At 34.6% G+C, this 26868-nt stretch overlaps 1 protein-coding gene across 1 annotated transcript in view; it reads right to left on the reverse strand.

Moving 5' to 3' along the window:
* The window catches only part of Nedd4 (E3 ubiquitin-protein ligase Nedd4), a 105806-nt gene that overhangs the window by 10333 nt on the left and 68605 nt on the right, over positions 1-26868 (reverse strand). The window contains exons 9-13 of the mRNA XM_089101850.1: positions 26069-26127; positions 19914-19979; positions 17920-18149; positions 14185-14306; positions 8591-8831 (exon numbers count right to left, since the gene is read on the reverse strand). Of these exons, the coding sequence (XP_088957976.1) occupies positions 8591-8831; positions 14185-14306; positions 17920-18149; positions 19914-19979; positions 26069-26127 (718 nt within the window). The remainder of the gene's footprint in view (positions 1-8590; positions 8832-14184; positions 14307-17919; positions 18150-19913; positions 19980-26068; positions 26128-26868) is intronic.

A 26868-nucleotide genomic window follows, 5' to 3' on the forward strand; every position in this document is an offset into this window, starting at 1 on the left:
AAGTCAAAATATTCGAATTTCTTTCTATTTATAGTTTGTAGTGACTTCATTTTGTCCACTGTTTTGCTTAAAATATTATACTCATTTTCACTATATTTTAATTTGTTAAATTCTATAAATATGTTGTTTGGTATCAAATAATAACAAGTATAACAATAATAACAAGTATAACAACAAGTAACAAGATCTACAACTTACAAATTGTATTTGCTTGATTTTAACGTCCAACTTGTATAACAAAGAAGGAAATCGAAATGGGAAAGGTAAAACTGATACGAACGAAAAGAAAACGAGAAAAATTGAAATAGGCTAAAAAAAAAACCTGTTTTAATTCTAAATTGTTCCCATATAGCGCTTTCAAATACACAAATAAACATAGATTCAGACATATAGGAAAACTGCGGTTTCGTTCTTCTATCTTTTTTAATTTCAGAGAACTATGCCCAAAGTCATAACTCTTATTAGTCAAACAGTTCGTGGTAACGAACTGTAAGTAAGGAGCGACCCGGCTAAATGGTAACCGAAACTCTAAAAACCGGAATTTTGATACCAATAGATACATCAAAAGAATCAAATTTTAATTCTGATTTCAAATATATAAGTTTCATCAAATTTAGTTTTTCCCATCAAAAGTAACGTTCCTGAGAAAATTGGGCTGAGTTTCGAAAAAAGGGCGAAAGACCCCTAAAAACTATATAACTTTAGTGAAAATCACACCATCATATTTAGCATATCAGAGAACCCTTCTGTAGAGGTTTTAAGCTCCTATCTACAAATACGGAGAATTTTGCATTTTTTGCCAGAAGAATTATTACAGATGCGTCTTTATTTGTTTGTTTGTTTGTTTTTTTCCCCAGGGGTAATCGTATTGACCCAGTGGTCCTAGAATATCGTAAGAGGGCTCATTGGAACGGAAATTAAAAGTTCTAGGGCCCTTTTTAAGTGACCAAAAAAAATGGAGGGCAACTAGGCCCCCTCCCACGCTCATTTTTTTCTCAGTCACCCAATTAAAATTTTGAGATAGCTATTTTGTTTAGCATAGTCGAAAATTTAATAAAAATGTCTTTTAGGATGACTTAATCCCCCACAGTTCCCAGGGAAAGGGCTGCAAGTTATGAACTTTGCCCATTGCTTGCATATTGTATTGGTTATTGGGAAGTATACAGACATTTTCAGGAAGAATTCTTTTTGGTGGGGGGGAGGGGGGCTTGAGAAGGGGGTTACTTGGGAGAATCTTTCCGTGGAGGATGTTTATTTGGGGTAAGGGACATTTCTATGAAGGGGGCACCGGATTTCCAAGCATTATTTAAAAAAAGATCAGAAATTAAATAAAAAAAAACAAGTTTTTTCAACTGAAAGTAAGAAGCAACATTAAAACTTAAAACGAACAGAAATTATTACGTATATGAGGGGGTTCTCCCCAAGTCAATACCTCGCTCTTTACGCTTCAGTTTTTTTTAGTGTTTTCAAAAAAGCTATCTATTCTAATTAAACGGCCTTTGTGATTCAGGGGTGTGTGAATTAAAATTTTTTTTAACTTTTAACGTAAAGAGCGTGGTATTGACTAAGGGGAGAACCCCATCATATACGTAATAACATAAACGTAATAAAAAAAAACAATAAAAAAAAAACAAGCGATACGGCTCAATAGTAAGCGAAACTTTTAAAAACGGAACTTTGATGTCAATAAATGTATCAAAAGAATGGGCTTATAATGCTGATTCTAAATATAAAAATTTTGTTAAGTTTAGTATTACTCGTCAAAGGCTACGAGCCTGAGAAAACTCACCTGGTGTTTTTAATAGGAGGTGAACATCCCCCGCAAGGGAATGAATGTTAATGAAAATCACTGTTAGATTCAGCGTATTAGAAAAACCTATAACATAGCTTTCAAGCTCATAACTGAAAAAATGTACAACTCTGTTTCTTTTTCCAGAAAAAAAATATACGACTATAGAAGTTCGTTACGTAAGTTAATTTGTAAATTACGTCAGAACCAAATTTTGAGACAGCCATTTAGCAAAAGAAAAGTAAAATTTTTATGCAAATTTTGTTTACTTATTCAATGGCGGCGAGCCAAAATTAAAGCTGCATTAACTAAAAAACGATCAGAAATTAAATAAAAAAAACAAGTTTTTTAAACTGAAAGTAAGGAGCGACATTAAGGAAACTTAAGGAAACTTAAAACGAACAGAAATTATTCCGTATATAAAAGGGGCTGTCCCCTCCTGAACGCCTCGCTCTTTACGCTAAAGTTTGACTCTGTCTCACAATTTTATTTTTTAAAACAATAAAAAACTTTAGCGTAAAGAGCGAGGCGTTGAGGAGGGGACAGCCCCTTTTATATACGGAATAATTTCTGTTCGTTTTAAGTTTTAATGTCGCTCCTTACTTTCAGTTTAAAAAACTTGTTTTTTTATTTAATTATATATTAAGGACTGAGGTAGCGGTATGCTGGTAGCGTTGCCAAATTAAAAAATTTAAATGTTTTGACATCAGAGGTAATTCAACCAAACTTTGCGGGACATAATTACCTCCTATTAAGCCGTAAAACAAGAAATAGTAGCCAGCTCTTTGTGACCTCAAACACCATATAAGAATATATTGTCTAAGATGAGAATATTTTAAGACGATACAGACAACTACAAATACTATTACTGGGTAATGCTATTACTAATACTATTACAAATACTGGGGAACAGAAACGCCTGTTCAGATAGCCTACGAAATCTACAGGGTGAGCTGAGGAATTAGCTACAGTTGACAATGAATACTATTTTAGATAGAGGTAGATCTAGAGCAAAATCTTGGGGGAGGCCCAATTTGACATGGGCGCCATTGAGCAAAATCTTAGGAGGGGGGGTGTGACAAAGGTGCCAATAATTGACCAAATTAACAAATTTACTCTAAAAAAAGCAAAAAAAAGAGAAAAAGAACAGGGAAAGAGGCACCAGAAAAAATCTTCGGGGGGGGGGGGGGGATTGGCCATGTGAGGGATGTAGTTGCCAATTTGATTAAATCAGATTTTTTGCTTTGGTATTTGAATTTGTTTTGTATATTTTAGTAAAGAGTCAACCAAATTGATTTGACAACCAAAAGAGTCAACCAAACTAAAAACTATACGATCTAGTTCTAAGTCAAAATGTTCCTCATTTGCTCATCCTTAATTTTACGGTATTTCTTTCTCATTAGCATAAATTAAAGAGCTAATTTAAGGATTTGACCCGATTAATTTTAGAAACAAACATGCTTTTTCTAATGGAAGTAAAGAGCGATGTTGAAACTTAAAACGAACAAAAATTAGTGTTTCGCACCCATGCAACATGTATTTATAAAACTAGCACAAACAAACCAACTGATGGTATTTTCCTATGTTTGTAGGATTATACAGAACAAGCGCTTTACTAAAAAAAAAACTAAAAATATACGATTATCGTACAGTATAAACATTAAGAGCGTAACTGTACTTTTATGATGTGAAAAATTCTTGTTCCTTATGTATGGGTTTTGTGTTTTCAGTAAAGTGCTAGTTTTGTATAATCCTAGAAACGCATGGAAAAAACATCAATCAGTTCATTTCCACTAGCATTATAGGTATGCAATACCTATTGTTCATTTTAAGTTTCAACTGCTCTCTACTTTCCTCATATTACTTCAGTTATCGGCGGTAATCAAACATCAGCGGTAAATGGAAAGAAAACAAGCAAAACTAAACTGCTGCTTCCGCGACGCAACACACGCAACACGATTCAACACACGCAAGTATTTACTTTAAGTTTAAAGGAGTAAAAGGAATTAAGAGTTTGTTTTTTATATGTAAATATATTTTAGTTAATTTAAAAATCTACAAGAATAATAGGATAACACGTCAGTAGTCAGGTCAGTTAGGTTTTCTAGCGGAGTTAAAAATAGATGATTAAAGAAACGTCAAAACATATTTGAAAGATCAAACAAACAATGGAAATAAAGGCTGAATTCAAGACAATCTATTGATTCACTTTTCTCTTGCAAAACTACCAATGTTTCCATGAATTGAACCAGGGGCGGATCCAGGATTTTTTTTAGAGGGGGCGCAAAGTAGGTTGATCCGATAAACTTCCGCTAGAAGCAAGTTTAATTAACGCAAACTTGCGTTAATTAAGTAAAATACACTACTTTAGACGACGTTAGTGGAGGGGGGGGGTGCCCCCTCGCCCTCCCCCTGGATCCGCCACTGAATTGAACATGCTTATGGAATGCAAACAAATTCAAAAGATTGCTGGAGATATAACACTCGCTTGACACGATATAACACACGCCTCGGCCAAATGATGGGGCCGAGGACCCATACTTTGCAACCTTTCTAGAGGAATGGGGGTAAAGTAGGCGTAAGCGAATGGAAGTTAAGTCTGGACAGAAGTGGTTTTAGGGGGAGAGGGGGCGCTTGCCTAGGGAGCAGAAAATTTCAGGGCGCAACACTTCAAATAAATAATCTAACGGTTATAACCATTTCGGAATTTTTGGAATTTTATTTTATTAATATAGAGTAGAAGGCGCAGCTGGTAGTAACTAAAAGCAAATTGAATCCTAAATATTCATTTATCCTATATCTTCATCACCATTCCTTGGAAATAAAAGTAAGTTGACCGAATTTAATTGATTTTAGCGTTGTTAGAATTAATTGTGTAATACGGAGATGAAGGGGTTCTTCGCAAACGTACGATGTGCCTGTCAAATATTGTTAGTGATTACAGCGTCAGCAGTAAGTTTAGTAAACTTAAATTAATATTAACATACCCGAGATCGACTATGGGCCAGGAGCGATTAAATGATTTAGCGTTAATGAACATAGAACTCGAAGAATTAGAAGCAATCAACTGGAACAACATAAATAATTATTTTGTAATGACCAAAGCAAGAAAAGTTAGATATAAATAAATGAAAAATTTTGTTAATAAGACAAATTTCGTTAAAATTTAACCTAAAAATTTGTTTGAGACAGGGGGGGGGGGGGCTAATCAATATTTTGCCCCGGCACAAGAGAGGCCAGTACTTTTCCATGTGTAAATTTCTTGCTTTTGTTTATTCTGGGTTTTATGTTCTCTTATAGACATAGTTTACAATCATTCATTACAACCATAAACTCACAATTCACAAAGCCTATAGTAGGCTAGTAGACAAAAGCGCATTTCGAGGTAAAAGACAAGCCAAAAGTCGATCTTGTGGTTCGAATGCCAGTATTTTTATGTACTTTTAGTTCTTTTCCAAAACATTTATATGGGGGTCTTTTGGGCCTAGGGGGGTCCTTTCCTCATTCCTGAGTGCAGGTCTACCATAGGCTGACAAAGACTATAGTAGTATGTAGTAAAGCGCATTTCGAGGTAAAAGAAAAGCCAAAAGTCGATCTTGAGGTGCGAATACTAGTATTTTTATTTACTTTTAATTTTTTTCCAAAACAATTCTATTGGGGTCTTTCGAGGATCCTTATCTTAGCTACGATCTTGATAACAATAAACTCTTTACGCTAAAGTTTGACTCTGTCTCAGATCTTTATTTTTTTAAACAATAAAAAACTTTAGCGTAAAGAGCGAGGCGTTGATGAGGGGACAGTCCCTTTCATATACGGAATATTTTCTGTTCGCTTTAGGTTTTAATGTCGCTCCTTACTTTCAGTTAAAAAAAACTTTTTTATTATTATTTAATCTATCATAAAGGTTGACCTTGGATGTTAAATATTGTTCATTTAAAAAAATACGAAGAGAATACAGATAATATTGGCGCTATAGTCGTGGTATAACTGTATCCACGAGTGTGACTATAACGTAGCTTGAGCAACTGCAGATTTATACAGCCCTTCGGTTTTATATAAATTTATTAGGCTCCATGAATTAAAAAATAAAATAGGGAGTGATTTTGCCAAGGATATAATAGATACCTGACTTCCGTTTCTTCTCACTACTGTTAATATTACAAAACAACATATTTCTCCCCTCTCTATATAGGGGTTAGTAACTCCCGTTCATTCACAAAACGTTTGTCTCTACAGGCCAAGTAAAGAGGGACCTAGGTAGTAAGAAGAGGGACAGAGGCACATTAACTAACATTAACTAACATAAGACAGAGCCATCTATGCATGATATCCATCCAATTCAAAGGTTTATATGCACATAAATAAATTCGACAGACTGACCTGCATTTTGAAAAAAATAATAGAACATCGAGTATGATTTAAGACACAAAAATTTATAAAACGTAGCCTAAACTTGCCACATACATGCATTGAAAAACGACATGAGACATCTTGGTTACCAACAAAATACATATTCATTAGATTTATGTTTTATTAAAAAGTCCGCAATGAGTTGCCAATCCTTCAACCACAATGTTACCAATACTACAGAAGAGGCGAAATTGCCGAAACCAGGTCAGATTTTTGTGAGATAACGTCCCCCAACAACGTCCTTTTACAGAAGAAGCAAAATTGCCAAAAACTGGCCAGAATGTTGTGAGATAACACCCCCCCCCCCCCAAAAAAAAAAAACTTCAAGCGAAACACTCAATATATTCATCAATAATAGAATGAATTCGTAATATTAATAGATATATTCATGTATGCTAAACTTATACCGCACGGGCATTGAAAACCACAATAAAGTTCTTAAGTACCCCCCCCCCTCCCAAGAAAAACATATACTTGTAAATGTAAAAAAAGGCAATTATTTGATTATTTATGATTGTTTTATTAATATAAGACAATCACAGATATTTTGTACCCAAATTTTTTTACATTTTAGTATAGGTTATAAATAAACTAATATTTTATTATTAGAACAGTTAGATATAGTTTACTTAACTAACTGTATTAACTGTTAGCTAACTTGAGATAAGGTTCATCTCAAGACATGAGCTCCTGGATTTTGGAACAATCAAACAATTTTATGGAAATAAGTAACAACTAACAACTTTTAGAGAACTGAACTAAAAATAACTCTTTAGATACAATGTATCTATATGACACAAATACAAATGTATACAAATATATCTATATATCTTTAGATACAAATGTATCTATAACCTCTTCTTCATTAAAATTTATTTACAAAAGAAGAAGTATCACAAACTACTGATTATTTGTCAAATAGGCTACCAATATTGTATTTTTACTCTTAATTTCTTTGACACCTTAGGTTTTTGTCATATAGGGGAATACTACCCCTTTTCGGACGAAATTTTCTTTAGTAATTCATCAGCCTCATATACCCAGCTAAAAAAAAGAGTGAAAAAATTTACATACACATCAGTGCTATAGCTTCTAAGATTGATTAAATAATTTTTTTTTTAATTGAAAGCGAGGAGCAACATTAAAACTTAAAACGATAGAAATAATTCCATATATGAGAGGCACTCCCCCTTCCTTATTTCCCACTCTTTGCGCTAAAGCATTAAGGTTCTTTAAAAATACTTCTCATTTAAATTCAACGACCCTTGTGTTTGAGAAAGTGTGACAAAAAATGTCAAATGTCAAACAAAATGTCAAATGTCAAAAAAAAAATCGAAGTTTTGCCACATTCAAATTCAGAATAGTTACTATTCGTTTCAAGTTTTAATGTTGATCCTTTCTTTCAGTTGAAAAAGCTTGCTTTTTTACTTAGTTTCTGACCCTTTTTCAAATCATACCTCGCAATCCCTTTCCTCCTGTGTAAAATTTCCCTTGGAAGCATTTCTCCACACGAAAAATCCTTCTCTTGGAAAATCCCCCCCCCCCGAGGAAAAAATCTGCATGTTTCCTAATAGAAATGCAATAAGTTGACAACGGGCAAATTGCATAACTTATCGCCCTTTCCCTAGAGGTTGTGGGGCGTCAGGTCATCCCAAGAATTATATCTATTAGATATTTTAACAATGCTGAATCAAATGGTTATCTCAAATTTTTCATCTGATGCCTTTGGGGAAAGAGAAGGGAGGAGGCTAATCACCCTCAAATAATTTTGGTTATCTAGAAATAGCACTAGAACTTTCAATTTCCGCCGAAATGATCCCTCTACCGATCTTCTACGACAATTGGTTCGATATGATCATCCCTGAAAAAAAAAAAAATCCTCATTTTCGTAAATAGGAGCTTGACACCTCTAAAGTGGGTTTCTATGATACGCTGAATATGACGGTGTGTTTTCCATTAGCACCGCTTGACATTTTGGGGTGTTTTTCTCCTTTTTTGACGATCAGACAAATTTTCTTTGTATCGTAGTTTTGATGGAAAACAGTAAACTTAATAAATTTTATTTACTTACATTCGGCTTAAAAAGCTAATTCTTCTGATACGTCCATTGTTTTTTATTTGGTTTCAACTGGGCCGGGTCGTTAAACTGGGTTAAGCTAAAATAGCCCAACCAAAACTATAAAATTGAATAAATGTTTTATTTAACAGTACTTCAGATATAACTACAACTTGCCATCATCCGAATGACAGTAACGTCAGTTTTGCAAATGCAACAATAAAACCGATTGTACGGGGCATTCAGAAGGTACCCCACGTTTGGCGCAAAGCCACCCTGTCCAAAAGGCGGCAAATTACCTTACTGTCCAAGACACAACATAAAAAAAAACTTACTGAATATATTTATCCTTATTTTCATTTGTGACGGATACATTGGCTCCACCAGGGATAAGCTCCCTTTGTTTCATCACTCCAAGTAATTCTTCGTCAACACAAAAAGTCAATTCCAACTCACTTGGATCGTGTTCTTTAATCCAGTTCAATGAATTATAATACTCCATATCAACACTTTCCATGTCTCTCAATTCTATTGTCTTTCGAATCATCATTTTGTAAAATGGCCGAATGAAAAACGCTAAAAATTAAACATGTAATTTATAATGCAGAGGACAAAAACACAACATTTTACACTACATATATGTCTTTGTAAGTATTTAAGCTACGTTAAACTTTTCACACATAAACAAGTCGTTTAAAACAAGGCCAGCGCAAAAATCCATAAAACCACCATAATCATCGTCTAAAATCATCACAATCACCACAAGAAAACTATTCAAAAATTAAAATGTGAAATTGAGATGAAAATTTAGGCTCTGATCAGGGGTGAGATTTATTAGAAAAAAATTACAATTTGGTTTCAAATTTATCAATTCTAAATTTATTAATTAATTCGAAAAATAATTAATTTATTATTAACCTTTCTCATCCCGAAATTCCATTTTGTAGCAGTTAGTGACTTTTCCATAATGTGACATAAGCTTACATAACATAAAATCCTAAGAAGAGCTGGAGTTTACTTAGAACTGCATAAGTTACATACAGAATTTACTTAGTACTATTACATAACGTAACATAAAGTCTTCTGTTTTACAGCATAGTGTGAAATAACCTACAGAGTGTAGTTGCCAAACACTTAGATACTTTTGTAGCCTTCACTTAAATTTCCATAAAACTCTCAAGAAGAAGGAGAAAAAAGGCATCAAAACTTACAAATCCGTCGATAAAAAGGTCTTGAAAATTCTAACCTATGAATCATGAGAACTGAATGGAAGAAGAATATGGAAGAATGGAAGAAGATCTCGGTATAATGAAGCTTCAGAATAGTTTATTTAGTTTTTCAGCCATATTTTAACTATATTCATGGTCATTAGGGTGATCGCCCCCCAAAATTAATGGGTTTTTTCCTTTGAAAATTTGGAAATAAGTTGAGAAAGGATTGTAAAATCTTTCCCGCAAAATTTTCGTTATCAAGGCCTTTATTTTGTATTAGTTGTAGCTAGCATCATATACAGCTAGAACAACTCGATTTGCATACTTTACAGTAACCCACAAAAACCTATATATTCTTATAAATTAAAATAAAACTTCTGCAAATAATATCTTTTTTTATTATTTCATTTTATTTAATACGGATTATTAACAAAAAGCTCAACACAACCACAAAGAGGCTGACATCCTGTAGGCAAATCAAATCTAATCATTAATCATCACAAAAAGAACGTCAAAACTTGACGTAGTACATAACAATCTAACAATCCAAACTCTAAAATTTGATTTAAAAAAATAGGATGGAATTATAATGTAATAAGTAAAAATAGAAAAAGTAAATATGAGTGGATGGGTCGCTATGTCTCAAATATAATGGCCCAAAGTTATTCCTCATCAAATTTTCAAATTCAAACAAAAATAAAGAGCAACACAGATATGCATCGGAAACGGCACTGGAATTCAAGCACTCAACTTAAAGCTGAGTGTCTAGGGCAGTATAATTTGTTTTTCCTAGATTGATCTCGGCCGTCGGCCGTCCAACACGAAAAAAAAGAGATGAAGATTTTAAAATATAGATTTAATATTGGAATATTAAATCTTCATAAGCAACCCCCACTCTTCCGCCAAAAAATTTTAGGCCGAATTTTGATAGAATTTTCATTCATGAAAATGATTTCCATTTTTTAACAAAATTTGAATATAAAATATCACAAAAAAAACATTTAAATTAATCAAATTCGGTCTACTTACTTTTATTTCAGGGAATGGTGATGAAGATATGAAAAAAATGAAAGTTTCGGATTCATTTTGCTTCTCTTTACAGTCAACTGTGCCCTCTACTTTTTTGATGAAAATAAATTTCCAAAAACTACAAAATGATCATTACCGTTAAATTACTTATCTGAAATTTTGCGTCCCCATTATTACTGTGCCCGGGGCCAGTGCCCCCTCCCCCCAAAAAAACAGCACCTCTGACAAGCGCACTTACATGAAGTGGAGGCTCTTACCCGCAAGATTGTTTGAAAGGAAAGCCAAGAACAATTGTGGTCTAAAAATTTGCTTTCTCTGTGTTTTCGGCTTAATCCTGTGAAAATTCTTCCCTGCTATATCGACTGGAGACGTATACAAAATCTGTACATTCGTCTTTTTCAGCAATCTTGCTCAAAACCCTTTTGAAAATTTTCTTTTCTTTGCAGGGAAAGTCTTTTGACTTTGAACTGCTACACTGTTAACACAGCGTTTGTGAATTTTCCCACTTTATTTAATTTTTTTTGCACGGAAAGGGTTTAGACTTCGTACTGCTGCACTGTTAACATCGCGTTTGTGAATTTTCAGCCGTGTAAAAAGAGGTCAGTGTCATGCTTTTGGGGCGAGGAGAGAGAGCAGTTTTGAGGTGTTTCACAAAGATTTTGGTTCAAGGATGGGTCGCCAACAAAAACGGTCTTTCGTAGCCGTTACTTAACTTAATAGTATGTGTTTGCATCTAAGTGTTTACAACCAGGGTCAGCACACTCCCCACAAACTTGTTGTTTGTGATGTGATTTAGACTTTCGATGACTTTCAAAAGAGGAAAAAGGTCCCCTTCTGAGATAAGGGGAAGCAGAACAGCAAATGACTTTTTCCACAGTTGAAAAAAGTTGTCCTTCTTCATGAAGTGCGTAAATCCTGTCCAAAAGTGATATATCAGATATAGACTATGCACTGAGCACAGACGAAAGTTTACACACATTCCAATAACACTTTGGCACAATTTGACACAATTTCATTTTGTCATTAAAAGCTCCAGATATTAAATCTATTTTTGATTACATCTCACATGAGAAATAAGGCGAAAAGACATTAGCGTCTACTGAAGGCAAAAGAATTAAAAAAAGCATTGAAAAAGTAAACAGTTCAGGTATTTTGTACGGGAAAAAGACGAAATCTAAGAAAAAAACGAAAAAACCGCACAATCCCAACAGAAATAGAATAAATTACAGAATATTAGAATCAACTATGAAATTTATAGTGAACTGGGCCTTTTAACTTTGGGTACAAAAAGAAAGAAAACTAGACGCTCAATATTTTTTGGAAAAATTCAAAGCTAACAACTAAAGTCTGATCAAAGAAGAAATCATGAAAACATGTAAATTAGACATCAGGTTTCCTCCCCGTATAGCCCCAGCATATTACAGTGGTTTGAAATGTGCAGGAATCTGGTCTCCTCTTCCCTAGTGGGAATATGTTTAATGATAGTCCTGCACTGCAAAGTTTAGGATTACGTCAATTTGTGAGGCTCCGACATTTTGATCGCCATTAAGAAATGCTGAAACAAGAGTGACTTACGTGGGCAAATCAATGGTATGGAGACACTAAACTATACACTGGTGGCTCTAGATCAGGGGCTTGGGCTGGCTGTGCTGTGGCAATCCCTGGGTCAGAGATAACTAAGTATTTTAAAATTTCAAAAAAGAACTGTCAATTTTTTCCATTGAGCAAAATGCTTTGATTAAGGCACTGCAGTTGATTTTTACCTTACCAGCCTGCCTTCTTTTAATTTGTGCAGATTCACTTTCAGTGCTTGAATATTTAATGGTAGGACGTTTGCATACAAGAAAGCTGGTTTTGCGTGTTGAAGATACGGTACAACGGTTAGAACAGAATAAATATAGTATTGTGCTTAAATGGATACCAACGCATGTGCAGACTGGTGGTAATGAGAAGGCAGACTGCCTTGCGAAGTTGGGAGCCACATGTGGTTCTGTGTTTGATGTATCACTCACAGTTACGGAATTTATAAATCATTTTGGGGAGTGGCTGTATGAAACTGAGAGTAAGAAGTCGGAGAGGAGGTCACCTAACAAACTTTATATACTTTCAACCCCCCCCCCCCCCACCTTTGTCATTCAAATAGAAACATAGTGAACCATTTAAGTGGAGGTATGTAGATCCCCCCTGTGTAAGCTGTGTAATGTTGAAGAAAACGTGAGACACATTTTGATGTCTTTGCAGAAGCATAATAGCCGACGACGGATTTTATGGTTTCATTGTATTATTGTTTTTGGTGTTTTTACTTTTCGTTGTATGTTAGGATTTGCAGATGCGCTCAGCTGAGCCAGAAAGCTTTCTGTTAGTTTTTTAAGCCGTTTCCAAAGAAGACCAAGTTGGATGAGATTTTATTATTTCTTCTGAGATTTTAGTTTGGATAACCTAGCATTGTATATTTTATGTTCAAGCCTTTTTGTGTTTTGATTTGAAAAGGCAGGAATAGATTTGTTGTACTGCGTTTTATTTGTGTTATAGTTTTCGATTTAAACAGACGAGCATTTGTTTGTTGTATTGTGTCCCCAGGTTTGACTATTGACATGTTGAAAGTGTGAAGAAAAGGAAAAATGATTGCATAAAAAGAAAATACAGTGCCATCGAAAATTTCACAGCTCCCGCAAAAGCTAGACAAATTTTCTCCCTTGACTATCCACTAAGTTATAAGTAGGTTGTGAGATTTTGACTTGACATGACGTACGTCCCGTGTACAAAGAGCAGATAGCCCAGAAGCAGTAACAACAATAACGCTATGAAAATATCATGAGAAATGTAATTTCCTTGCATAACTGATTAAAGGGCATCGAATCTATTAGCACTCTTGCTCTTTTTTGGCCAGTTAGATCTATCTTTAAAACTTTTTTACGTACACTCGGTACCTTAAGACTTGCTTTCTTGACTTCCGCTATAAGCCTTTCAAGGCTTACTTCCACTAATGGAGTATAGCATGGGAACAAGTAAATATAGGCACACACATGACATCAAAATAAATGATTATAATTATTGTTTCCAAAGTTACTTATATTTCTATTATTACTCTATACTAAAAATTTGGAATTCACTTTATTGATTATAGTGAAATTTCGATAAACGAACCTTTGAAAGCAAAAACGGCGGAGATTTATTATGATGCCACGTGCAGAATAATCTCAGCAATTTTTTCATAAAATATCCCAACAGTACAATGGCACAACTAGGGGATGACAAAGGGGTTCATCTAACCCCAAAATCAGCACCTGTTGGGGCCCCATGTAACATTTTTTTTTGGCTTCAATCCTCAGGCGATTTATTCAAAGTGTGTTTTTTGAGAAAACTACCATTGTCCCCACACACAGGAAAACCAATTTAAGCCACCCCCATCAAATTTTAACCAAGTAATAAACAGAAGATAAAACAAATAACTAAAAAAGGCCTCCAAATACATTAAAACACCAAAAAGTTAATTCTTCCCTCTTACCCGAAAATTCAAAATTATAAGAAAAAAAATGAATGTGTGGGTGAGGGGTCTTGACACAGGTAGTTGTCTTTGAATATTTATGAAATATAACATAACCGTCCTACCCCTTAATTTTTAGTCTTAAAATATACATACACATATATATATACTGATCTATAAAAAAGAAAACAAGACTACATACCATCAAGTAATTTCCCATGATAAACAGCCATACCAGCTACCCTCCCAATAAATTTGAAATACAGTAGATGCTGTTCATTGCATAGACCACTTAAAGCATTAATTTGAAGTGTGTAATTGTCACTGAAAAAAGGAAAAATTTTAGCTGAAATAATCGGATTTTTTCCCATCGGAAAAAGTTTTTACGCTACTTTTATCAAACAAGTGTTTTATCAAATGAATATTTTTGATAAAACAAGAATTCAGGTTGTTCAGACACCATTATTTGCCGATGCTTTAAATTTACCTATTTTATTTTCGCTGGTATTACATCTAGTTTGATGTTAGATGTAACTGTAAAAACATTCCACCAGATAATAAGCTAGACTACTCAAATAGACACTCAGTAATTTTCGGAGTTGACCAATAGTTTGACATTTTAACTAATTCAAGCAATCCTCAAAAATCATTTGTCGAGGAAGGGTGAACGCGTTCTCTGCACCAAGATGAATTGCACAAATCTAATAATTTATCTCTGTGTTCCTATACACTGTGCAGAGAGAGATTTAGAATACATGTTATGGCATCGTACTTTAGTTTCTTCCTAAGATGAAAAAGTAAAGAATAAAATCCTCCAGAGCCTTTGTTAGCGCACAGGGCTTCAGCGGGTCTTTTTTCACAGGGACAGGTAGCAAGCCTGTCGCCCACCCCTAGGGTAGCTGGGATCGAACGCCGGACCCCGTATTGCCACGCAGAGATCAATCAGCTACGCTACCACAGTATAAAAATATAAAATTGTATCAAATTTCAAATATGAAAATGGCATCGAACTTCATGTTTCTCACAGCAAATTGTTATTTTGTTAGTTTTCAATGTATAATTCTATTAGCAATTCTTTCGTCACTAGAAGTTTCCTGTTTACAAGATTTATTTCAGTTTAGTAATATGAGCGGCAACGAAGCATTTATTAAAAGTATTTGCAATATATTTTGTTTAAGGGCCGTCATAACTTAGCAATTGGAGCTGTCTACCTAGTTAGCAGGTGGCAGCTAGATTATTACCAATATTAAGTTTTTATAGAAAGTCATTATTTATTTCTACCCTTTAGACCAGACCAATTAACAAACCGTCTGATGAAGAAGCATTGTTCCCACAGACAGATTTTAACCCAAGTACTCTAGAAGAGAGTGGCATTACTTCTGTACTGTTGTAGAAAATTGAATTTAATAAATGAATTCAATTTGACTCGATAATCATTTTTCTGTCTTTCTATTAGGTTTCTCGGTGACTTAAAACGAATCCGCTAATTAGTTTAAAGGTATATTTAGAACAATTTCTACCACAGTAAAGACAAAGGCTACCACAGTAAAGCACCACAGTAAAGAGAATATACAGTAGCGACAAAGGCTATACTTTTCATTAAGAGTATGTGACACAGATCTAAGACCACACAAGATTGATACTCCACCTTCGCGCACGCGTGATTCTGATGTGCACATCAAGATGAGCTTATGACGACACGGCTAAGAGTCTTTACGTGTGGTATGAAATACGTGTCATGTTTGGAAAAAGAAGTCGCTAATGTAGTGCTTTGCACTTTCGATAGTTTCTCCGGAGCAGTATTATGCTCTCAGAATTCTCGATCACTCAACTCGTTCCATCAACAATCTAGATAGTTGCTAAAAAATACATCAGGTAACCGTGATCTTTGACATTTTTAACAGGTACGTCTTACAACGACTTAACGGCATGCATTTTTTAAGCTATAAACAGCCGTACTTCGTCAATGCAAAAGAATTTCACTTTATCGTGACGTCGTATTCGCCTTTTTTGTCTTTTAAATTATATCTTCTGAATTCTTATATCGTATTTTGACCATATTTGAATCGCTCTTTTTATTCAATACATATGTATTTTGTGCTAATTATTTTAGCTAGAAATTCTATAATAACGTCCGGTTTAATCATACTTCATGCTGTGTTACTTACGTTTGAGGATTTGACATAACCAATTGAATATTTTCAATTTTCAATTTGTGGAAATACTTACTATAAAGGCATAAGCTCGTGAAATGTGTTAAAATATCTTGTTCGAACATACATGGATTACTAATTTAAGCCACTTGTAATTTCTTTTTCTAAACTTATTTTTTAAGAATTTAAACTAATTCAATTAAAGAAAATTAAATTAAAGAAACTACATTAAATCAAAGAAAGTTGAAGCTAATTTTCAAAGTCAATTTCTATCAAGTTAATCTTCGTTGTAAATGATTTTTACGCAGACTTTTAGGTTTGAGAAGTTTTCTAATTTTGCTGGATTTTTTTTTGTTTTTGCAAGAGTTAACTAAGATTTTTGAGTTGCTTGCTAGCTCACTTAATATGCTACCACACGGCCTTGCAAAACTAATCGTTGTACTTTTTTATTGTTTGTAATGTATCAAATTAAAAACGATTCTTGACTACTAAGGTCCTTTCGTCGGCCCTGCAGTATGTTGCTACAGCAGGGTTCAAACTCTGGGTCTTGTATCACCAAGCTGAGATCGAACCCACTGCGCCACCACTGGACATCTTCTTCGTTGAGTTTGCGCTTTTTAGAATTTTAAAATAATTTGCCAACAATACGCTACCTTTTCTGTGGAAAAGCCAGCTTATCATTCTTAAACGTTCAAAAATGATGGAAGGAAATGCTCGACTGGTCTAGCTCTTTAGTGTAAAAGCCCAGATTTAAAACGGTTTACTTTCGGGTTAAAACATAGGGAGCTAAGCCATAAATTGCTAAAAATTAACAAATTATTAATGACATAAATATTTTTCAAACACTAAATATCTCATCAAATTCTACTTCTTCTTCTTATAGCCACCTTGCCAAGTTTGGAAGAAGCACCAGAAAAATTAGAAATAACCCATCCTACCCCTATCAATTTTTCATTTAATGGTAAACAACCACTTTCCATAAAACTTTCTTTAGCATTTCAAAAAAAGTAATGCAATCAAATTGGCTCCGTGAAAGTTGAATTCATCCAGCTCAACTGATTATTTTTAAAACAGAAAAGAAATTTTGCCGAAAAGCGACTGTTTGCCCTAAGTTAGTAAGGACTATTAAATAGGTTAGTTAACACTATTAAATAATTTAGTCGTAAAAGTTAGCGTTAAAAATAAAAGAAGAGGAATCATAGTACAGAAATTAAAGGTTTATGTTGAAAACTGAGCTTTAACATTCCGCCAGAAAATCGTAAAAACGGATATATAACTAAAAAAAACTGAATAAATCTGCCCACGCCCAAAAAACTCTAGGTTTTCCTATGAGAACACAGTGCTGTGAACAGAAGATAAAGCAAAGTTCTCACCATTTTTTAGTTTTCCGGCAAGTCTTGTCAAGCAAGAACGAAAGCGACGTTGCTATGTGAATTCTGAGCAGGGTTTCTACTTGAGGGTAAAATTTTCAAAAACCTTTTTTAGAAAATTGAAAAAAAATCCGTTGGTTCAATTCAAAACAGAATATGGTACATACCATTAGCCTTGTACAGTCAAAAGCATCAAAAGAAAAACTTTACTGATAAGAAAGGAATTCAACTGATAAGACCACGTGCCTGTGGTCTTATTTCTTAGGGCGGAAAAACAAATTTTTAATGCCGATCCGAAATGAAAGTAAATCGAATTTTGCCTACATGAAGATATTTTAATAATGGAGTGACACGCAATAGGCTGTTGACCGAAAATTCAAGCACCGAACCTAGATTAAGGGACAAAATACTTACGTTGCTGAATATTCAAACAGTCCATAATATGGGTTGAACATTTCTTTGGACAGGAGATAAAACCATTCTCTTGCCAAACCCCCATAATCCAAGCCTACTTCACCGTCAAATTCTATCCATAACTTTGCTCTTAAAACTTCTGGTTTGGTAATTTGGGATATCACCCGAAAAGAATCTTCTAAAATACATTTCCTCGAAACACGGATCTCAATCTTATTCGGCTGATGAGGCTAAAAAAAAAAATTTATTGATACTGGCAATCCTGGATAGCTGCTGATAATATGCTTTTCATCTAGCGTAGCTCTAGCCGTCAATCAGGAAACCAGAACCATTGAAATCATAATATATTAGTATAAATCCAGGGCTACCAAAACGATAGTTGTATTATTAATATTACTATTTATCTATACTATCAGATAATCCATTAAAATTCCCCAATCTATCACTATTTTGGATAATTACATCTTAATTACACAAACGTTTGAGTCTTTGGACCTAAAACGCCCTTTTTCGAAGGGGTAAAACCCCCATTTGCCATAAGTTTTAGCCGGGAAAAGTATGATATTCAAGCTAATCCAGTATTTGGGCTCATATAACCTACCCTTAAAATATCAACATTTTACAATTTTCCATACGCCTTCTAATATTTCCCATATAATTCGTCCTTTTTTTTAGTAAAAAAAAAAAAAGAATTAGAGAAAAACCGATCCTCAAAACAAACTAGACTGAAAACGTTTTATATATATTTCGGGAGACTTCACACCAGAATTACCCATGAATTACCCTCTATAACAAATTGGAACCAATATTTTTTTTATTTTTTTAAATGTTTTTTTCTTTTTTTATTTATTCAAAGAAACTCTAAGATCGACCACAGCAGTTGAAAGTTCGCAAGTGGTAAAAACAAAACTAAGTGTAAACAATAATGTCACGAGAGTTTATCGATTTTTTAGACATACTCGTCTGACTACTGCTGTCTGAAACGCAGGCAGCCTGAATTAACACACTACGTGTATTCATTTCAAATTTGCCCTTTAAATTATTAATAAAAAAAGTCGTAATATTACATTTTACTTTATATAATTGGTAATATCAGTAAATAAAAGTCAATCGCTAATCTGAAAACAACCCCAACATGTTAAATAATGGGTACCTCAAGCGTCAGCATATTTTCTAATAAGCAGAAGAGGGTATAGGTTTTTTATCTTTTATGCTTCAAAACTGAAGGCAAGCGAGTAACCTATATCTCATTGTAGACATATACATAAACTCGTTTGATTTCATTAACAGTATGTATACTTTTTTTTCACGACTGAAGGATCGAGCTGAAACTTACGGGAAAAACTTTTCTGAAAGGTGGGGTAAGGGGAATTAGGTTTTTGCTTTGGTGAAAGGGGACAAGAAATTTTTTTCCGGTCTTCATGAAAAAGACTAGGCCAAGTTTATTTTCTTTTTATTATCCATGTCTTTATATAGGCTCATTGGCTAGGTCCTGTTCGTAGGTCACTCCTGTGGCGTTAATAATGTACACAAAGACGCCTAAATTCACTGACACCTAAGAAATCCTAAATTCAAGCAATCGTTAAGTAAAAACTTTCTAACTTTATTCTAACTTTAATAGAGTACAGTATGGTGCTCAAAATAGAGTTGAAATGGAAAATTTCATTTAAAATTTTCCAAACTTTCCAAAGTTAAAACTTTCCTTCAAAATAAAATAAGTCAAACAATAGAGAACAGAACAGAGGCTAAGTTTGAAAATGGGAAAAAAGTATTTCGAAGCTAATTTTTTTTTTTTTTTTTTTAATCCCACGTATAAAGTTTTTGTAATTTTTTTCAAAAAAGGTCAGCAATGCAGGATATGACATATGGCAGCTAAGGTATAAAATGTAACAGGTGTCGTTCCACTGAAATGAAATTAGACATTAATAAATAGGGTATATCCAGTGCAGTAATTTGTCTTTTTAATGATGATATAAAACGAAAAAAAAACTTACTGCCTTTGGGAGTGTATTTTTGAAGAATTCATATTTTCGCTTGTAGTCTCGGGAATAGGGAATCGGCTAAAAATAAAAGCTGTCAATTAATACACTAAAAAATGTATAAACATATATACAGATTAAGCCTAGAGACACAAAGTTTGGGAAACTAGATACAAAAATTGCGTAAGGTTTCAACACTTATGCACAGGGTTGCCAGACGGGTGTGAATTGTCAAAATATCAATCATGAACGCATGAAGTACAATCAGTGCTTCGACTATTCACGAATTTTCCCACCAGAAAACTAAATTCTCCGAAATCTCCCGAAAATTAACGTTAGATTTACGGAATTCGGAGAAACCCACTCCGAAGCATTCACGGATAGTGGAAACACTGATTACAAGTCTGACAAATTCAATACTGAGGCCGAATTTAAACCTTGGGGAACAGAACATTTCGCTATGAAGACCAGAAAAACATATAGATACTTTTTTTTAGAAAATAAATCAAAGCGCCTCGTTTTGTATCTTTGTCTAAGCATTAAGTCACCTACATGCCAGATATAACTCCACTTTTTTGTCCTGAAAATTTACCAAAGCTCTGGATTCACTCAGGTTTTTGTGTTCAACTGTTGATTTTTCCACTTACATACATATATATTTGACTAATCCTGTCAAGAGGCGAGCTCAAGAAACTAAACCCAAACAAGGAAAAAACAATATACAGTGATATAAAAGCAGCTCCCAGTACGATGTCCATGAATGTGGACATTTGTTTTCGAATTTCGTCAATGGTCAGAATTAATATGCATCAATTACAATGCAAGTTGTGAATATTCTTGTTCACAGAGAATAACAAGCAAAATCAAAGCTAGTCGAAGTAAACCCAAAAAAGTAGAAAAATAATATTTACACTTGGGAAATTTTCACGCTATTTTTGGCTATTGGACAAGAAGTCCTAGGGTTTTATATGCATCAATGACAATGCAAGTTGTGAATATTCTTTTTCACAGAGAATAACAAGCCAAATCAAAACTAGTCGAAGTAAACCCAAAGAAGTAGAAAAATAATATATACACTTAGGGAATTTTCACGCTATTTTTGGCTATTGGACAAGAAGTCCTAGGGTTGTATTTGACATCTGTTAAAAGTAGGATTAAGGGCATAAAGCAGAGTAAAAGCAGAGACCTAACTATATGAGACAAAGATCCAGCATTAAAGGCAGGACAATATTTACCAATAAGTCCACTAAGCCCAGGCCTAGGGGCGCAAAATACCAGGGGGTGCAATAAATTATCACCGAGTAATTGTTTTCTTAACAAAAGCTGGACTGCTATAATTTATCGTCAAAGTACCAGATGCACTCCGCCGCAACGCTGCATATTCACAGAAAAGTGATTTTAAAACAATAAAAAAAATCCAGTGGCCACTTGTAAACTGTCAGACGTCTCCCAATAATGGCAGCTGAGAGTGCCAATAATGACACCTCTCTCTTTCATTACTTTTGGTTCATCAATTGCGTTCTGTTCAGTGTTCCCACTATCCCCAAATTTTCCCCAAATTTTCGGTGATTTCCCCAAAAATCGTAAAAAAACGAAACGACAAAAACGATTGGGCCTACAAGCGTCAAAACTTTAAATACGGCCCGGATTAAGGGCCATTGTTAAATTTATTTTTTATGCAAAACTTATCTGGTAAATATAAATATTTTTGATTTAATAAAGTTTGCTTAAGAGCTCAAGAATGGAGATTGCTGCCTTTTAGAATGCACTTAGCCAGACTGAGAAAAATTATAAATTATTCAATGGAAATTCAATGTAATTTGTAAAGCACTTATTAAAAACTGCAATTAAGTATATTTTATACGGCATTAATTAATTAATAGACAAATTAATAATAAGAATAAATAAGTTGATCACAAGAAATATAAAGTCAATATTAGTTTTTAGAAAGTAACTTGTACTTGACTAACTGCACACTCGAATCAATCATGCTGCATTACATTCTAGTCTTTTTTTTCCTTCTTCCACCAGATGATTGGTAAAATGTAGTCAAACAGCAATGTACACACCATGGGCGCCCATAAGCTGAATTCCAGGGGGGGGCAAACTTCGTCCAATTGCTACTTTTAATGATATATAATAGAAATCTCAGGACAAAAATATAAAAATAAGCCAGCATCATTCAGCCAGGAGGGGGGAAAGAGCCCCCCCCCCTGGCATACTCAATTTCTTTTATTAGAAACTTGTTAGACGATATAATAATAACAATCCTTACAACTTAATTTCTTATAATATAGTAGAATTTTATACCGCGATAATAGTATTATTATCATTCAATAATTATTATAATGCATTTATATCAGTTTAGCTATTATAATATGATAGCTGTTACAATATAAAAATGCTCCAATTCTTAAAAAGTCCAAGATTAACACTCAAACCAAAATTTAAAGACCTGTAAATTTGTTGCAGTCTTGTTGGGGCAAGATGTGTCTTTTTGGGGCTAAGATGTTAGCCCCAACTTGTCGGAGCTAAAATATTCTAAAAATCTGTTTCAACAATCCTTGTTCTGATAAGGATACCTTCCAAAAATTTAAAGTGAAAGTTAAAGCACGAAAACCTGTGCTTTCCCGAATTGTGAGATCATGCTTTTATTTCAAGGAATTACATATATTTCCTTCTTTGAATAAGAAGGCTCCTTAGAATATGTTAAGCTAGGGGTGGCCAGTAGTCGGAGAGGAAGACTGTTATTTTCTCTTAACGAGTTTAACCAAGTTTCTTGTTTTTGAACTGTCTTCGTCACCTAAAACTTCACCTCACCAACAGTTTTTATTCTTAAGAGGAATGGTTTTTCCTTGATCAAAGCCCAAGCATCACCTACGGAGTGATTTGAGCAGCTCAAGGCTTGCCATGGTTGATCAAGTTATTACAAGTCTACGGTTGAGTTCATGTAAAATTAATAGCCCCTAAGTTTAATTTTAAGAAAATATTTTAGCTTGTCTGTTCTCAGCAAATTTACTCGCGGGCTTCTAATACATTTCCTCAATGTATCATAGGCTATATTCACATAGATTTATGTAGGCTATACAATCATATAGGCTTACAAACTATATTTAAAGCCAGGTAAGCAAAAAGTTCCAAAGCGGCCAGTAGCAGAACTCGAAATAAAAATCTAACAGCTAATGACAAATTTGGGTATAGTGGAAGCTCTGACATTTTCTGACAAAATCTGCCAACAAATTTCGCCAAGCCACGAAACCTGCCAAGTAGCATGGCTACCATGCTACCCCATATTTGCACGCCGGGTTAAAACTTACAAACAAACTGCAGGCTTACAAATACACACAAGCTTAGTATTCGTTCAGGTCTAGGCAACTACCTAAAACTCCTTTCATTTTATCTATGAAACAAATTTGTTTTCATATATATAAACAAAATTTTCATATTTGTTTTCTTAACCATGTCGGTTTATTTGTCCCTAAATTAGAAATATGAATAGGAAAATTGAACAGAATGGCACCGAATCGTGTCCTTCGACACGCCGTTGACATTCCTCCTAGTGGTTTAATTTTTGTCTTATTGTAATGCATTTTTTTTTGTTTCATCTTTAGAAGTTATTTGAGTCTAAGTTTTTAAAAATGCCGCTTATTTTCTGATTTATAGGAAGTGGGTTACCAATACGTCATTATAATTATTCCGTCACAAAAGCAGCTGGGGAAACTACCCTAAGTCAAAAGTGGTTCAATCGAACAAACGCTCTCGAACTTTAAAAATATCTATTCCTGCCTAGATATTCGGTCTAAGAAAGAAACCCGTTCGTTTAGAGTTCCCAAGTGGGGTCGACATTATTCGCACCATGCCATCTTCTGAAAGAGCAAGGCCTTTACTCCTAATATAAAAGAGGGAATCTCCGCCTCCATTTTCATGAGCTGGTGCCCCTGGATAGGACAACGAAGGTTAAGATGGATTAGTTTTCATTATGTCAAAATATATCTCGGTCTAAGGGCAGGGTTGCAATATGTTCAAAATGTTTGACAATTCCAAGGTCTTTTAACATTATTACTTCGGAAAAAAGTGCTACCTCCCCGTTTTTTGCTGTGCTTCGTACCTGGCACGTACGGGGGGGGGGTGGGGGGAGGGGGGGGGGCTCCGGCCACTCCTTTTTTTAAGTATTTAAATTTCGTTTATTTTCTTCCATTAATTTAATTTCCTTTTTTGTACGAGCAGGCAAAACCTCTGATACCTCTGACAAACTGATGACGTGACTCAGAAGTTTTTTTCTGGAAAGGACAGAGTAAGAATTAAACACGGCAGGCATTGTAGGTACAAAATAGATACCTCAAAATGTCGACCAGATGTCCTAAAGGGTAACAAAAGGACCAGATATAATGAACAGCTTTACAGCAGGGGCTTGCTGGTCTCCAATCACTTCCGACTTAAAAAACGACTAAAACTTTCAATTTGAGATCGATTGAGCGTTATTTTAAGTTTCTACGACCACGAGGGGGAGATTGGGGTGAGGAAGGGGCATCCCCTTCCTATATGGAATAAATTCTGCCAAGTCAAGGGGTTTAATGTTACTCTTTACTTTCATAATAACAGCGCAGACGAGAAATATTCCAAGAAATCAAGTGGAATCAACTATCAATTAACTACCTCCACCTCTCCCCCTCCTTAGAACTAATTCTGCATTTATCTCAAGGCTCAATGAGAGCGAGGATGTTTTGGTATCAAAATTTACTCTTTGAGGCATCTGAACCCTCCCCAAATACAGTGAAAAAGGGCGTGGGAGAGGGGTCACTTCTGAATCTTAAAAAGGGCAATGCAACTTTCAATTTCTACTTGAAAGAGACCTCCCCCCAAGTTCATACGACCACCCTTCTCATAAAACCTTATATTTTAACAATAAGCAGCTTTCATAGCATACAACCCTATACAACAATAGCATACAACATTTGACCTTTGAACTATTTTGAACAAAATGGCTATCTCAAAGTTTTGATCAAATTTGTTTGGGGAAAAAACGGTTTGAGCGGTGGCTTGTTGCCCCCCCCCCCGAAAAAAAAAACACTTTTGACACTCAAAAGCGCACTGGAACTATTAATTTGCAATAGAATAAGCCCCATCCGAAGTTCATAAGACCACCCCTTCCATATAAAGTGCCTCTGAAAAAAAAAAGTAATAAACCCTTGTTGCTCTTTACTTTGGGCAACACTCTAGCATTGCCTCTAACTTAATAGGTGAGTAGAACTTTCGATTTTCCTTGTAATGAACATCCAAAATTATCCGGGGGGGGGAGGATACAAGGGAGATCATACAGGGGGGATGACTAGACCCTGTGTCAAATTGTGTTCATATAAGCAAGTATGGACTTGAACCAAGTGGTAACACACTCTACACTATCTAATGTACATCTAGGAGCGACACAATTCCTCCCAAAGCAGCACAATTTATACCCCACGCGACTCGTTCACCAGGCGTGGCATCACCCACATGGTGAACATAATTTTGGAAATGGGCAGTCCTTCAACTTAAAGCGTTCAGATACGTCATCGACGATGCGATTTTCAGCCCCTGTGACTTTACAATCTCTTGAAAACGGTTCTTTTAAATAAAATAAGAATAATAAATCCATAATAAGAACAACTTATTTTACAAAAAATTCTTAAAAATGAAATCTTTATATATGGCCCATGTGTTGCTATGGCCCACAGGCTTTTTCCAATAAATCTTATCTTATCTTATAGTTTATCAAGCGCACATCGCTAGATATCGCACATCTATGTGTGATCATCATGTGCACATCTGTGCACAGCTTATCAAGCGCACGTCTGTCGAAAATCTGAAAGCGCTTATAGTATACCTTAAAATCAATAAACTGAATTTTGATTTGATTTTGATATTTCATTTGAAAAAAAAAAATACTGAGAAATAGGTTTCTGAGTCAAAAATATCAAAAATAATTCTTTAAACTAAATTTTTACAAGTTAAAGTTCATATAAAGTGGATTGTTTTTCCAAGATTCAATAATGATGATGAAAGAAATATATTACTCAAAATCATAAATCAGACCTAATAATAAGATAAAAACTTCACTTGTAAGGTAAGTAAGGCAAGAACTATAGGTAAAAACCAAAGACAAGTAAGGTCTGAAAAAGGTAGGAACTTACTGGTCCTGCAATTCGTTGATCTGAAAATCGTGGATCCTCCCACTGGGTTATTTTGGTATCTAAAAAGAAAAATGAGAGTGCTAAACCATGTAACTTGAACAGCGACGACTTAGTCAACCTTAAACTACAGTTAGTGTTTTTTTTCTAATACAGGGGGCTCTTAAACCACTTGATGACCTGAGTCCACGGAACATTATCCAATATGGCTCTCAGCTAGAAGGTAGGAATAGTTATTACTATTCTTTTCCTTTAGTCTTAGAGAAAGGTCCCCTTTGTACTTTAGAATTGGGTTCCGAAAATAGCAACCTGCTGCCAGGATTTTAGCTCCCAAATAGCAGTAGCCCGGGCACTAAAGCCATTTTTTTAGCATGAGCTAAATGCCAGAAGTAGCCTGCTGGTCAAATTACATAAAAAAAATAAAGTCCACTTTTATTTTTTGTTTCGATAAAAAAAATAAATAATAAAAAGCATTCCAGCTAAAAAAAATTCAAATTCTAAAAGTGACTCTCACCGAATCGATGTAAATACTTTTCCTTCAGAATGGCATAAGAGAAAACTCCGTAAATCCTTCAATTCCTTTAAAAAATATTGTTTTCATCATTTCGTAGTTGATTTAAAAAAGCTCAAAACGACAGATGCTGCTGTGCGATGATGACAACGTTACCTGAACTACAGCATCAGAACACAGCAAATAGAATTTCGTCATCAGAATACAGTAAACGGAAGCCGTAAAAAACAATTCCGTAAACTCAATTGTCATTTCTCCACCAATCCTTCTGGCCAAGGACTGCCATGAATTC

Source organism: Artemia sp. Qi Xiang Cuo, chromosome 15 (genome assembly GCF_049724085.1).
Source record: "Artemia sp. Qi Xiang Cuo chromosome 15, ASM4972408v1, whole genome shotgun sequence".
NCBI lineage: Eukaryota > Metazoa > Arthropoda > Branchiopoda > Anostraca > Artemiidae > Artemia > Artemia sp. Qi Xiang Cuo.